We start from the raw sequence: 14,920 nt of genomic DNA on the forward strand, positions 1-14,920 counted from the left end.
ATCCTCTCTACTTCGACCATCATCAGTCATTTTGCTCCCCAAATAGCAAAACTCCTTTACTACTTTAAGTGTCTCATTTCCTAATCTAATTCCCTCAGCATCACCCGACTTAATTCGACTACATTCCATCATCCTCGTTTTTCTTTTGTTGATGTTCATCTTATATCCTCCTTTCAAGATACTGTCCATTCCGTTCAACTGCTCTTGCAAGTCCTTTGCTGTCTCTGACAGAATTACAATGTCATCAGCGAACCTCAAAGTTTTTATTTCTTCTCCCTGGATTTTAATACCTACTCCAAATTTTTCTTTTGTTTCCTTTACTGCTTGCTCAATATACAGATTGAATAACATCGGGGAGAGGCTACAACCCTGTCTCACTCCCTTCCCAACCAATGCTTCCCTTTCATGTCCCTCGACTCTTATAACTGCCATCTGGTTTCTGTACAAATTGTAAATACCCTTTCGCTCCCTGTATTTTACCCTTGCCACCTTAAGAATTTGAAAGAGAGTATTCCAGTCAGCATTGTCAAAAGCTTTCTCTAAGTCTACAAATGCTAGAAACGTAGGTTTGTCTTTACTTAATCTTCCTTCTAAGATAAGTCGTAAGGTCAGTATTGCCTCATGTGTTCCAACATTTCTATGGAATCCAAACTGATCTTCCCCGAGGTCGGCTTCTACCAGTTTTTCCATTCGTCTGTAAATAATTCGCGTTAGTATTTTGCAGCTGTGACTTATTAAACTGATCTTTCGGTAATTTTCACATCTGTCAACACCTACATTCTTTGGGATTGGAATTATTATATTCTTCTTGAAGTCTGAGGGTATTTCGCCTGTCTCGTACATCTTGCTCACCAGATGGTAGAGTTTTGTCAGGACTGGCTCTCCCAAGGCCGTCAGTAGTTCTAATGGAATGTTGTCTACTCCCGGGGCCTTGTTTCGACTCAGGTCTTTCAGTGCTCTGTCAAACTCTTCACGCAGTATCGTATCTCCCACTTCATCTTTATCTACATCCTCTTCCATTTCCATAATATTGTCCTCAAGTACATCGCCCTTGTATAGACCCTCTGTATACTCCTTCCACCTTTCTGCTTTCCCCTCTTTGCTTAGAACTGGGTTTCCATCTGAGCTCTTGTTATTCATACAAGTGGCTCTCTTTTCTCCAAAGGTCTCTTTAATTTTCCTGTAGGCTGTATCTATCTTACCCCTAGTGAGATAAGCCTCTACATCCTTACATTTGTCCTCTAGCCATGCCTGCTTAGGCATTTTGCACTTCCTGTCGATCTCATTTTTGAGACGTTTGTATGCGAAGGCATGCCTCGCTGGAAAAATCATTAATGCTGAGGAAGATCGAAGGAACTAGAAGAAGAGGACGTCAGAGGATGAGATGGATCGATGGCATCACAGAAGCAATATGTTCCAACCTGGAAGGTCTACGGGAGAAAGTGCAAGACAGGAAAAAGTGGCGTGATTTGGTTCATGGGGTCACGAAGAGTCGGAACCGACTAAACAAATAGAGAGAGAGAGAGAGAATGTTGATGGCCAGCGGTGCCTTGTAAGGTGCGCTAAAATGTATGGTGTGACTTACCGTCGTTAAAGGAGATGGTACGGCTCGGGGGCGGAGGCTGCGGCTGCGACTGCGGCGCGTGGGGACGGTACGGGCTGTGGCCGCGCCCCGCCGAGCCGCCGCCGCCGCCTCCGGCACGCGGACGCGTCGCCTCCTCGCCATCTTCTGCAAATACCACCACAACATGCTCACACCTGCACGCTCCACGCTCTTACAGTAGCTACACAAGTTCACAATAACAATAAGCTGAAGCAGAGTGCCGGAAAGAAAAGTTAAGCACCCAGAACACATGGTCGGATGTCAATGTAATTTTACCTACGTACACACCATCAGCGAGTACTTAAATGATTACAGATACGATTCTCTATGACAGGTAGGAAGACCACCAGTGTACATCAGCATTATTCGTGTGCACTAGCTGCAATATTGATTGGAGGGAATTAAAGGCACGTGGGTATATGCTGCCGTTACCACCAAAAGACAAACGACTGCGTTTGGGAAGCATGGAGTGTTCGTGAATGGTGGTCACAGTACGTTCACCCATTAGCTGTGGTCTTGCACTACTCTGAATGACCATCGTCGGCGAGCATGGCGGCGACCTGGGGAGAGATCTCTTTCTTGCGATGTTTTGGACAGGCACAGCGGTGTTACTCGTGGTGTAGAGAGCCATCCCGTATGACTTCAGACCACTGCTGATAGTGAATGAGGAAATTCTGACGACACAACGATGCAGAAAAGAACGTTCAAATGTGTGTGAAATCTTATGGGACCTAACTGCTAAGGTCATCAGTTCCTAAGCTTACACACTACATAACCTAAACTATCCTAATGTTTGTTATTCGCGGTTGAACAAAAAAATGCACCTGTCTGAAATCGACCATTCTCACGCACCAGTTTTTTTTCGGGAATTTCGACTTTGTAGCCGCGAAAAAATATTCTATGTGCTTGCCCATTACTAAAACTGATAAAGTGATCAAGGAGCTTACGACGTACTACGGCTTGGCAATCCGACGGCATTCCATTTCGGTGGAACAGATGAAGAAGGCAATTTGGGCAACGTATTTCCACAAGTGTTCGACGGATGACCACCCACAACACCAAACTTGTCCGGCTGGGGAAACCTGTTGGTGCAAGTGGCGCATTGCAGAGGCTACCGGACATCTGGACGAATATCAACACGACCAGCCACTCTCCAAAGAAGTTCAAAAAGTGATTCATATGTTCAAATGTGTGTGAAATCTTATGGGACTTAACTGCTAAGGTCATCAGTCCCTAAGCTTACACACTACTTAACCTAAATTATCCTAAAGACAAACACACATACCCACGCCCGAGGGAGGACTCGAATCTCCGCCGGGACCAGCCGCACGGTCCATGACTGCAGCGCCCAAGGCCGCTCGGCTAATCCCGCGCGGCCGACACAACGATACGTCACGTTCATTCTACTTCGTCATGTGTTACGTCTCATGCAAGAGTATCGTGTCGTCAGTTTTTAACAGGACAATTCTCGTCCACACGTGGCACGTGTTTCTATGAACTGTCTGGGCGATCTTGAAGTACTCCCATGGTCAGAAAGATTCATAGATATGCCTCCCGTAGAAAATATGTGGTATCAGTGCGGACGTCAACTCCGCCCCATTGCCAGAATCCACGACATCAAGGACCAGTTACAATAGTTGTGGGCCAGCGTGCCACAAGAGGGAATACAGAGGCTTCATAATACTCTTCCAGATCGAATCAGTGCACACATCCAGGCCAGAGAGGATGCAAAGTAATTGTGATAAGTTGGCTCATACGCCAAAGTTCTTTATCAGTTTCACTCGATATTGGAATCACCCTCTCAACCCGTGAAGTTCCCTTTCATTTGCTCCTTCCATTCTGGGTGCTTTACTTTTTCTGTCGGGCAGTGTTTGTGCAATACATGCTATCGACCCTCAGCAGATACGTACGGTAATTTCTTTTCGTCCGCAGCGGAAATCTTGCACCTGTGTCAGGTCAATTCAGATGACTTCTTTAACCCACTGGAGTGGCCCAGCACACACGCGAGATTTCCTCCGCTGTTGAAAACGAATTACCGCACGATACTCCACTTTATCAGTGGGCTGCGACACATTGTTCTGTCTCCTCTAGTGGCATACTACGATACGATCGCGTGGAGATTTCAATGTGTACCACCACTGATGAGATATACCCGGAGAAACACAAAAGGTAATTACGTAACTTTATTTTTTTCGAAGTGATAATTAAAGCTTTCATTATCTTACGTCCGTAAGAAAACCCGACAGCTCTTAACTGCCTAAGGAATCAGTGATGAAAGTGTAGAAAGGCACGAAATTAGTTGTGTGATAAGGAATGACTTATGGACTTTAATTAGATGTTGTATTCGCATCCTAGTTAAGTTTCAAAACAACATTGCAACTCGTGTTTCACTTATAATTCCGCATCTACTTACGTATCGAAAGTATAATTTTCATTTATTACAGTATGCAATGAAATGACATGACCTGCCCAGATAGCTGAGAGCGCCTTAGCTAACTTACAGGACTCGGAGAGGCAAACCAGCCCCGGATCGAATCCGCCTCGCGGATTAGCGACTGCCGCCTCGGATACACACTACGCAAACACTTAGAAAACGTTGTCACACGTGAATACGAGATTACACCAGACGTAGACAGATAGGGTACACAAACTCGTCGTCAAGAAGGGCATCCGGTCACCAACTGCTACTAACACTGCCAAAACCGTTCTGTAACAATGCCGACCCCGTAGAGAAATGTGAAAGGGCAAAGAAGGAAATAAAAGAAACTGAAATAACTTAGTCGAAACACAAAAATATGCGAGTCATAAAGCATAAAAAGGTTAAATTAGTGATAGTCCCGAAGAATACAAACATACTTCGGTGGGAGACCGAAACTTGCTCTGACCTGCCATTTAGGCGAAGTTTTTTAAATTTTTTTAGGAGCCTTTGCAGCATTCACCGAACGAGACTCAAGGAATCCTCAGAAAAATCAGCCTGCCTTTTTCCAGAACAGTTTTACTTCAAATGGTTCAAATGGCTCTGAGCACTATGGGACTTAACATCTTAGGTCATCAGTCCCGTAGAACTTACAAGGGAACCTCCCCATCGCACCCCCCTCAGATTTAGTTATAAGTTGGCACAGTGGATAGGCCTTGAATAACTGAACACAGATCAATTGAGAAAACAGGAAGAAGTTGTGTGGAACTGTGAAAAAACAAACAAAATATACAAACTGAGTAGTCCACGGGCCACATAGGCAACATCATGGACTGTGAGCTTAGGAGCGCCGTGGTCCCGTGGTAGCGTGAGCAGCTGCAGAACGAGAGGTCCTAGGTTCAAATCTTCCCTGGAGTGAAAATTTTACTTTATTTATTTTTGCATAGTTATTATCTGTCCATTCGTTCATTGACGTCTCTGTTCACTGTAGTAAGTTTAGTGTCTGTGTTTTGCGACCGCATCGCAAAACCGTGCGATTAGTAGACGAAAGCACGTGCCTCTCCAATGGGAACCGAAAACATTTGATCGCAAGGTCATAGGTCAACCGATTCCTCCACAGGAAAACACATCTGATATATTCTATACGACACTGGTGACGGCATGTGCACCACATGACAGGAATATGTTGTCGACCCACCTAACTTGTACACTTGGCGATTCTTCTACCTTGCCCGATTTAGGTTTTCTTGTGGATGTGATAATCACTCCCAAAAAAGTGATGAAAACAAAAGAGTTTGTCACATAAACTGACAATAAAAAATAAAAATTTTCACTCAATGGAAGATTTGAACCAAGGACCTTTCGTGCCGCAGCTGCTCACGTTACCACGAGACCACGGCGCTGCAGCGATCCGTAGTCCTTGATGTTGCATATGTTCCCATGAACTACTCAGTTTGTATATTTTGCTTATTTTTTCACAGTTCTACACAACTTCTTCCTGTTTTCTCAATTGATCTGTGTTCAGTTATTCAAGGCCTATCCACTGTGCCAACTTATAACTTAAACAGAGAACCGACTCGTGGAGATAACATATTGGACCTACTGATAACAAACAGACCCGAACTTTTCGAATCTGTATGTACAGAACAGGGAATCAGTGATCATAAGGCCGTTGCAGCATCCCTGAATATGGAAGTTAATAGGAATATAAAAAAAGGGAGGAAGGTTTATCTGTTTAGCAAGAGTAATAGAAGGCAGATTTCAGACTACCTAACAGATCAAAACGAAAATTTCTGTTCCGACGCTGACAATGTTGAGTGTTTATGGAAAAAGTTCAAGGCAATCGTAAAATGCGTTTTAGACAGGTACGTGCCGAGTAAAACTGTGAGGGACGGGAAAAACCCACCGTGGTACAACAACAAAGTTAGGAAACTACTGCGAAAGCAAAGAGAGCTTCACTCCAAGTTTAAACGCAGCCAAAACCTCTCAGACAAACAGAAGCTAAACGATGTCAAAGTTAGCGTAAGGAGGGCTATGCGTGAAGCGTTCATTGAATTCGAAAGTAAAATTCTATGTACCGACTTGACAGAAAATCCTAGGAAGTTCTGGTCTTACGTTAAATCAGTAAGTGGCTCGAAACAGCATATCCAGACACTACGGGATGATGATGGCATTGAAACAGAGGATGACACGCGTAAAGCTGAAATACTAAACACCTTTTTCCAAAGCTGTTTCACAGAGGAAGACCGCACTGCAGTTCCTTCTCTAAATCCTCGCACAAACGAAAAAATGGCTGACATTGAAATAAGTGTCCAAGGAATAGAAAAGCAACTGGAATCACTCAATAGAGGAAAGTCCACTGGACCTGACGGGATACCAATTCGATTCTACACAGAGTACGCGAAAGAACTTCCCCCCTTCTAACAGCCGTGTACCGCAAGTCTCTAGAGGAACGGAGGGTTCCAAATGATTGGAAAAGAGCACAGATAGTCCCAGTCTTCAAGAAGGGTCGTCGAGCAGATGCGCAAAACTATAGACCTATATCTCTTACGTCGATCTCTTGTAGAATTTTAGAACATGTTTTTTGCTCGCGTTTCATGTCATTTCTGGAAACCCAGAATCTACTATGTAGGAATCAACATGGATTCCGGAAACAGCGATCGTGTGAGACCCAACTCGCCTTATTTGTTCATGAGACCCAGAAAATATTAGATACAGGCTCCCAGGTAGATGCTATTTTTCTTGACTTCCGGAAGGCGTTCGATACAGTTCCGCACTGTCGCCTGATAAGCAAAGTAAGAGCCTACGGAATATCAGACCAGCTGTGTGGCTGGATTGAGGAGTTTTTGGCAAACAGAACACAGCATGTTGTTATCAATGGAGAGACGTCTACAGACGTTAAAGTAACCTCTGGCGTGCCACAGGGGAGTGTTATGGGACCATTGCTTTTCACAATATATATAAATGACCTAGTAGATAGTGTCGGAAGTTCCATGCGGCTTTTCGCGGATGATGCTGTAGTATACAGAGAAGTTGCTGCATTAGAAAATTGTAGCGAAATACAGGAAGATCTGCAGCGGATAGGCACTTGGTGCAGGGAGTGGCAACTGACCCTTAACATAGACAAATGTAATGTATTGCGAATACATAGAAAGAAGGATCCTTTATTGTATGATTATATGATAGCGGAACAAACACTGGTAGCAGTTACTTCTGTAAAATATCTGGGAGTATGCGTACGGAACGATTTGAAGTGGAATGATCATATAAAACTAATTGTTGGTAAGGCGGGTACCAGGTTGAGATTCATTGGGAGAGTGCTTAGAAAATGTAGTCCATCAACAAAGGAGGTGGCTTACAAAACACTCGTTCGACCTATACTTGAGTATTGCTCATCAGTGTGGGATCCGTACCAGGTCGGATTGACGGAGGAGATAGAGAAGATCCAAAGAAGAGCGGCGCGTTTCGTCACTGGGTTATTTGGTAACCGTGATAGCGTTACGGAGATGTTTAATAAACTCAAGTGGCAGACTCTGCAAGAGAGGCGCTCTGCATCGCGGTGTAGCTTGCTCGCCAGGTTTCGAGAGGATGCGTTTCTGGATGAGGTATCGAATATATTGCTTCCCCCTACTTATACTTCCCGAGGAGATCACGAATGTAAAATTAGAGAGATTAGAGCGCGCACGGAGGCTTTCAGACAGTCGTTCTTCCCGCGAACCATACGCGACTGGAACAGGAAAGGGAGGTAATGACAGTGGCACGTAAGGTGCCCTCCGCCACACACCGTTGGGTGGCTTGCGGAGTATCAATGTAGATGTAGATGTAGATGAATCTGAGGGGGGTGCGATGGGGAGGTTACCTTGTTAGAACTACTTAAACCTAACTAACCTAAGGACATCACACACATCCATGCCCGAGGCAGGATTCGAACCTGCAACCGTAGCGGTCGCGCGGTTCCAGACTGAAGCGCCTAGAACCACTCGGCCAACAGTTTTCCTACCAACTCGTTGAGATAATTCTTATTGGCATTCTCGAAAGTGTTTAGGCATGTTTAGGGATAACCGTTAGAATAACCACTGCACATTGTGGTGCCACACTTGGTCTACGCAAACAGTGTCGTTCTGTACACTTTTGTTACTCCAGCTTATGATCGGAAGAATTAAATCGGACCCACATGTTTTTTTTCCATCTCGGGCGATTCTCCCACAATTTGGTTGATTTAGGAGACTTTTTTCTCGCAGCAGATCTATTCGAGTCAGGAATCGGAACAAAAGATGCGATCGTAACTTTTCTGCTCCCCCACACACTGGTCGTCCTTGTCTGAGTCCACATGACTCTGACATATCAAAATACTGGAGACGTCCTCGAGTTTCCACGTGCTCCCTGAGATATCTCTTCAATATCAGTATTCGAATGGGTCCACTTTATACTAGCTGCTAGAATGCACCACACAGCCGCGTATCGGATCGCTGCATGTGAGAGCGGATTCGCTCTGTAACAGCGGATTACGTCGTAGTCACGAAAATCAGGGCCAGAGGAGAATCTGTCCGCAATAAATCATTAACAACATATCTTGTTTGTACTTTTCTTAACGAGACCAGCAGGTGATATGAATTTGAAGAACCTAGCAGTAATCGTAGGTTAACATACTTACGGTTCTTTTTGATAACTCCTATAAATGTGACGGATAATGAAAACCGCACCCATATAAAAATATGTGAACTTTGCGCTTAGTATTTCTGGAAGCTACCTGCTACTAAGTCAAGTCGTACTTGCATCCCGATAGTCTTCGTCCACAGGAATGCTATTTATGTGTCACCATCTAAAAATGTGTGCGTGAATTCCTAAGGGACCAAACTACTGATGTCATCGGTTCCTAGACTTACACACTACTTAAACTAAGTTATGCTAAGAACAACACACACCCCCATGCCAGAGAGAGGACTCGAACCTCCGGCGGATGGGAGTGTCACCATTTATCTGCCCTTGGACACTCCCAATTCATCCTAGTGGATGACCGCTTGAGCAACTACCCTTTGTTCGACTCTAATTTTCGTGGTGTTCAGTTCGTCCGTCTTTTGTGTTTGTGTGATTATAGGTTCTATATAGTAGTGTCAAAGACCAGCCACGGTCAGCCATGTGGGTTTGATGAAGAGTACTCGTATATCCTAAAGAGAAAGAAAGTAAACAAGACTGTGATTTGGCGCTGATCAAAACAGAAATTGACGTATTGCCGAGGAATGTTTATGACCAAATATTGTAAGGTTCTTAGTTCAAAGGAGCATCAGTGTGGAACAACAAAATTGCATTATATTGGGATTTGATAAGAAGAAACTTATCATAGATCACACCAAAGTACAAATGGAAATGAAGCATAAAGTAGGAAAAGGCATGCAACTCGACGGTTAGAACTGGAGACCTACGCTGCAAAAAGAAAGGAGCCTGAAAGACTGCGTAATGACCAAACTGAATTTGCTACTAACACCCGTTTTAACATTTATGATGATCTGCTCAGCCCAGCCAGGGGGTGAGATTTATTTCTGCTAGAGGCGGCTGGTGCTCACAGTGAGGTGCTGTGCCTCCCTGCAACTCACCAGCTACGTAAACTTCCTGCTACGGGGAGAAGAGCGCCTCCAATAGTCGACATAACATTCTACCTCAAGCACTCTTACATTTGCAAATAGCACTGATCCTAGTGGTTTAAAGATGAAATCCTGATTTTCCTTCTTTTATGTTGTAAACGCTTTCTATATATAAAAGATCATGATGTACATTATCACGTTAAACTGTATTGTTCGTTATTACGTAAGTTGCATCCTTCTGAAGTATATCTTACCTTATATAAAATTTTATAATGCTCATATATCTTATACTTGGTAATATTCACGGTATGAACGAGACTGTTTCCATCTTTTGAAGACACATACAGAGAATGCGCGCATATGGTTCTAGGAGTTGGAGCAGAAGCTATGTACAGCTTATGTCTCCTATATATGTTCATACTCGTGGCCTTTTGGTTAAAAAGACAAAGTATCTTACGTGCTTTACATGTAACATGTGCTGATCCACGGGTATGGACCATATTGTAATTTATGCGATATTTGAGTTCCGTTTTGTAATTTGATTTTTTTGGATTTCGACTGAAATTTCTGAAAATCTGGTCACAAGTAAAGATTTTGTGATTGTGTCAGGGAGATGATAAAATAAATTGCGGTCATTTCTATTTGTAAAAAATTTGATATTGCAGTAGTTGTTCGAGCATCTTCGTTCCTCTTCATCAGTAGTTATCACAAATTAAAACATCATTCAAGAACCATCGGCTGTTCTACCTGCCAGCCGCGTTGCGAAGTTCGGACTTAGGAATTAATGCACCTTCTTTCGAACTTCTTTGGGCACAATTTTCACTGGATGCAGCTTACATGACAGCAAATGCGACTGCTGCAGAGACTAAGAAGAAATGTCATCTTTAAGCTATGATCGGCAAATCTACAACAGAGCATAAAATGGTTTGCTCTTTCCGGATATCGTAGTGTAAACAATTGATAAGCTGAGATCTGTAACTGAAAGAGCCTAAAGTACAAATGCACAAATACTAGGACGGATCCTAGAGGTTATTTAATCTAGTTTGTAGGGAAACGTACCCTGAAGCGCCAGAGAAACTGGTAGAAGCATGCGTTTTCAAATACAGAGGTATGTAAGCAGGCAGAATACGGCGCTGCTGTAGGCAACGTCTGTATAAGATAACAAGTGTCTGGCGCACTTGTTAGATCGGTTACTGCTGCTACCCTGGCAGGTTATCAAGATTTAAGTGAATTTGAACGTGGTGTTATAGTCGGCGCACGAGCGAGGGGACACAGCATCTCCGAGGTAGCGATGATGTGGGGATTTCCCGTACGACCATTTCACGAGTGTACCGTGATTATCAGGAATCCGGTAAAACATCAAGTCTCCAACATCGCTGTGGCCGGAAAAAGATCCTGCAAGAACGGGACCAACTACGACTGAAGAGAATCGTTCAACGTGACGGAAGTGCAAACCTTCCGCAAATGCTGCAGAGTTCAATTCTCGGCCATCAAGAAGTGTCACCGTGCGAACCATTCAACGGAACATCATCGATATGGGCTTTCGGAGCCGAAGACCCACTCGTGTACCCTTGATGACTGCACGACACAAGGGTTTACGCCTCGCCTGGGCCAGTCAACACCGACATTTGATTGTTAATGACTGTAAACATGTTGCTTGGTTGGACGAGTCTCATTTCAGATTGTATCGAGCGGATGGACGGTATGGCGACAACCTCATGATTCCATGGACCCGGCACGTCAGCAGGGGACTGTTCAAGCTGGTGGAGGTTCTGCAATGCTGTAGGGCGTATGCAGCTGGAGTGATATGGGACCTCTGATACGTCTAGATACGACTCTGACAGTTGACACGTTCGTAAGCATCCTGTCTGATCACCTGCATCCATTCATGTCCATTGGGCATTCCGACGGACTTGGGCAATTCCAACAGGACAATGCGCCACCCCACACGTCCAGAATTGCAACAGTGTGGCTAGAAAACTCTTCTGAGTTTAAAAACTTCCGCTGGTCACTAGTCTCCCGAGACATGAACATTATTGAGCATATCTCGGGTGGCTTACAACGTACTGTTCAGAAGATATCTCCACCCACTTGTACTCTTATGGATTTGTGGACAGCCCTGCAGGATTCATGGTGTCAGGTCCCTCCAGCACTACTTCAGATATTAGTCGAGTCCATGCCACGTCGTATTGCAGCACTTCGGCGTGCTCGGGGGACCTACACGGTATTAGGTTTGTGTACCACTTTCTTTGGCTCTTCAGTGTATATTATAGTATCCACAAGTCAAAAAGTTCTCTTTTTTCGCTAGCTGTGGCAACATTGCTCTTCTTTTCTACTGGCGCTAAATTCTTACATGTGGTCGACTTCGAGAATCTTGTTCAGTGCATAGCTGCTGCAAGCAAGCAATGAATGTTTGGCTCCAGAACCTGAATGGTTCATTTACTGTGGAGGACGGGAAAACATGTCGTCTTCATTACAGAGTGCATGTGCCCTCACCTTACGACGATGGCATGTGTGTTCCAGCACCGCTTTTGTTGTGAGTACTCGTGTGCAGTAGTAATTAAACTGGACGTAACTGTGGAAAGGCTGTCCCTCTTTCCACCTGAATACGAGAGGAAAATATTTGCTTGTAATTAGGTTCTTCAGATACATGAGAACCTGCTACACAGCCTTTGAAGAATGATATCTTTGCTGCGATATTTTACAGAATTTCGAAGAGCCTTCAAAGAGCATTGGAAACCTTTTTCTGGCAATTTTGTTACATACCTTGATGAATGTGATGAATGAACTAGATTACTTGGAGACATATAAATATGTTACTAAATCCAAGAAATCCTCATATTTGTACCCTATTTGTGAATCAAAAAAGTTGACAACAAAGGCTGTCCACAAAGTATTCATTGCTCATCACATGATGAATCACCTATGTATGCACGGTCTCTGCAGGAATCATATAAGAATCCACCCTATAGAAGTAAATAAAGTGTAAAAGGCTAACAATCCGCCACGACTTCGCAGGGTAGTTCAAAAAGTTCAAATGTGTGTGAAATCTTATGGGACTTAACTGCTAAGGTCATCAGTCCCTAAGCCTACACACTACTTAACCGAAACTGTCCTAAGGACAAATACACACACCCACGCCCGAGGGAGGCTTCGAACCTCCGCTGGGACCAGCCGCACAGTCCACGACTGCAGCGCCTTATCGCAGGGTAGTACTTCGTACCTACGACCGGAGGAGTTGCCTGGCATAGCGGTAAAAAAAGTATGTACACAAATCTCGTTCGTGAATCAGTCTGTCTATTAATGAAAACCGTGTCAAAATCCTCAAATAAGTTCCTGAGATAACTGTTCACCTACAAACAGACGCAGCGGAGGACTTTAGTTTATAATGTGTATAGATAATGATTTATGAAAGACATATAGAGGGTTTCGTGGTTTACATCCCGATATAGCACCCAAACAGTTTGTGTGTGTGTGTGTGTGTGTGTGTGTGTGTGTGTGTGTGTGTGTGTGTGTAAAATATCTACCCGACAAAGCACGTTATTAGTGCGATCAGTTGCTAAGCTTTGCAGTTTATCCTGGCCCTCTACGCTCATTTGCCTTTGTAACTTTTCTTATATGGGACGACTGACGTTAATCATGCAATGACACGTATGTGCAGAGGTTGTTAACGCAAAAACTATCCGCGTTGCTTCTAGAATATCAATGAGCGGACTTGGGACTGCTGAAGTTTTGAGTCAATGATACATCGCTCATTTTATTGTGGTCTTTTCTCCTTTGAGTTACGTCACACAGATTTTGACTTTTTCATCGACATGTGACACTGTTAGCACAAGTATATGCCTTTAATTGCAACTGCTTTAGCTCTCGTGTGCAGTCAAATATTCCGAGGGTGGTAAATTATCTGAGGCTGTGTTGCACACTTCTGTTGTAGAGCAAAGATCTTTTACCATATATTTATGAGAGGTCACCGATAAAGTAAAATAACAGACTATTCTAAATTTTAAAACTGCAAACCAGAGTAGATAAAAACCGTTGTAACTCCAGTGTTAGCCGGCCGGAGTGGCCGAGCGGTTCTAGGCGCTTTAGTCTGGAACCGCGAGTCCGCCACGGTCACAGGTTCGAATCCTGCCTCGGGCATGAATGTGTGTGATGTCCTTAGGTTAGTTAGTTTTAAGTAGTTCTAAGTTCTAGGGGACTGATGACCTCAGCTGTTAAGTCCCATAGTGCTCAGAGCCATTTGAACCAGCGATTTGGAACTCGTAGGATACTCATAGTAGTGACAGTTGTGTTGAGAGTTCGAGCGGCGCGGTCTATCGCCCGACGAATTTATAGCAGTTCTGAATCGAATGCTGTGAAGTGTTTCCTTCAGTTTAGAAATCGAGTTGGACTCACGAGGGATTAAGTCAGGAGAGTGCAGTAGGTGGTATATCACTCAGCAGCCCCATCAGTCAAACAATTCAGTAGCAGTTTGCACTGTACGTACTTGAGCATTGTCCTGCAAATTGAAGGTCAGGTCCTGCAGAAAGTGTCATCACTTCTGTCTGTAGGCTGGTCGTAGGTTGTGTTCCAAAAATAAACAGTTCAACTCGATTTCTAAACTGAAGGAAACACTTTACGGCATTCACTTCAGAACTGCTACAAATTCGTCGGACGATAGACCGCGCCGCTCGAACTGTCAACACAACTGGCACTACTAAGAGTATCCTACGACTTCCATCGCTGGCAACGGGTTATACACAATGCTGGTGACTACTTTGAAGGTCAGTAAAACTTTGAGACACTCATCTGTTTTGTACGAGCTATAAATAAATAGTTGCCACTATTAAAGTTTCAACCCTCGTATGAGCCGCCACTGCACAGTTTTAGTTATCCATTAAAACGAATGATTTGTGCTTCTCTGTTGGACAGTCACATATCAAATTCCTCGTGTTGTATATGCATATTACTATTTAATACGTATGATACTGTAGGAAAGTTACATGTCAGTGGTAATATTGTTGTAGATTTAACGAAGTTATACCAGAAAATGACTGAATATGCGCTGCCGTAAAAGAAAAATCGCAACACCAAGGAGGAGTTGTGCAACATAAGCGAAAGTTGGTTGTCGTGTTTCTGCATCGGAAAGATGCCTATTGAAATTTCGCGCTGTCGCATAAGAGTGGCTCAAGTAGCGCCACTATAACGAGACAAATCACGTTTCCTTCAAATAGACGCTGTAAGAGTCGTGAGCGTTAGTTACGTTTGAGATCTGACGTAGTAAGTTGATGTTAATCAGCTTACCACGTCAGATGGTAAGTTATGTTCGTTGGAACAATA

General features: G+C 43.8%; 1 protein-coding gene across 2 annotated transcripts in view; it reads right to left on the minus strand.

The window, feature by feature from the left end:
• The window catches only part of LOC124555251, a 532,173-nt gene that overhangs the window by 323,126 nt on the left and 194,127 nt on the right, over positions 1 to 14,920 (minus strand). For both annotated transcript variants that reach the window (XM_047129116.1, XM_047129115.1), the window contains exon 2: positions 1,586 to 1,729. In XM_047129116.1, coding sequence (XP_046985072.1) covers positions 1,586 to 1,729 — 144 coding nt within the window. The remainder of the gene's footprint in view (positions 1 to 1,585; positions 1,730 to 14,920) is intronic.

This window comes from Schistocerca americana, chromosome X (genome assembly GCF_021461395.2).
Source record: "Schistocerca americana isolate TAMUIC-IGC-003095 chromosome X, iqSchAmer2.1, whole genome shotgun sequence".
NCBI lineage: Eukaryota > Metazoa > Arthropoda > Insecta > Orthoptera > Acrididae > Schistocerca > Schistocerca americana.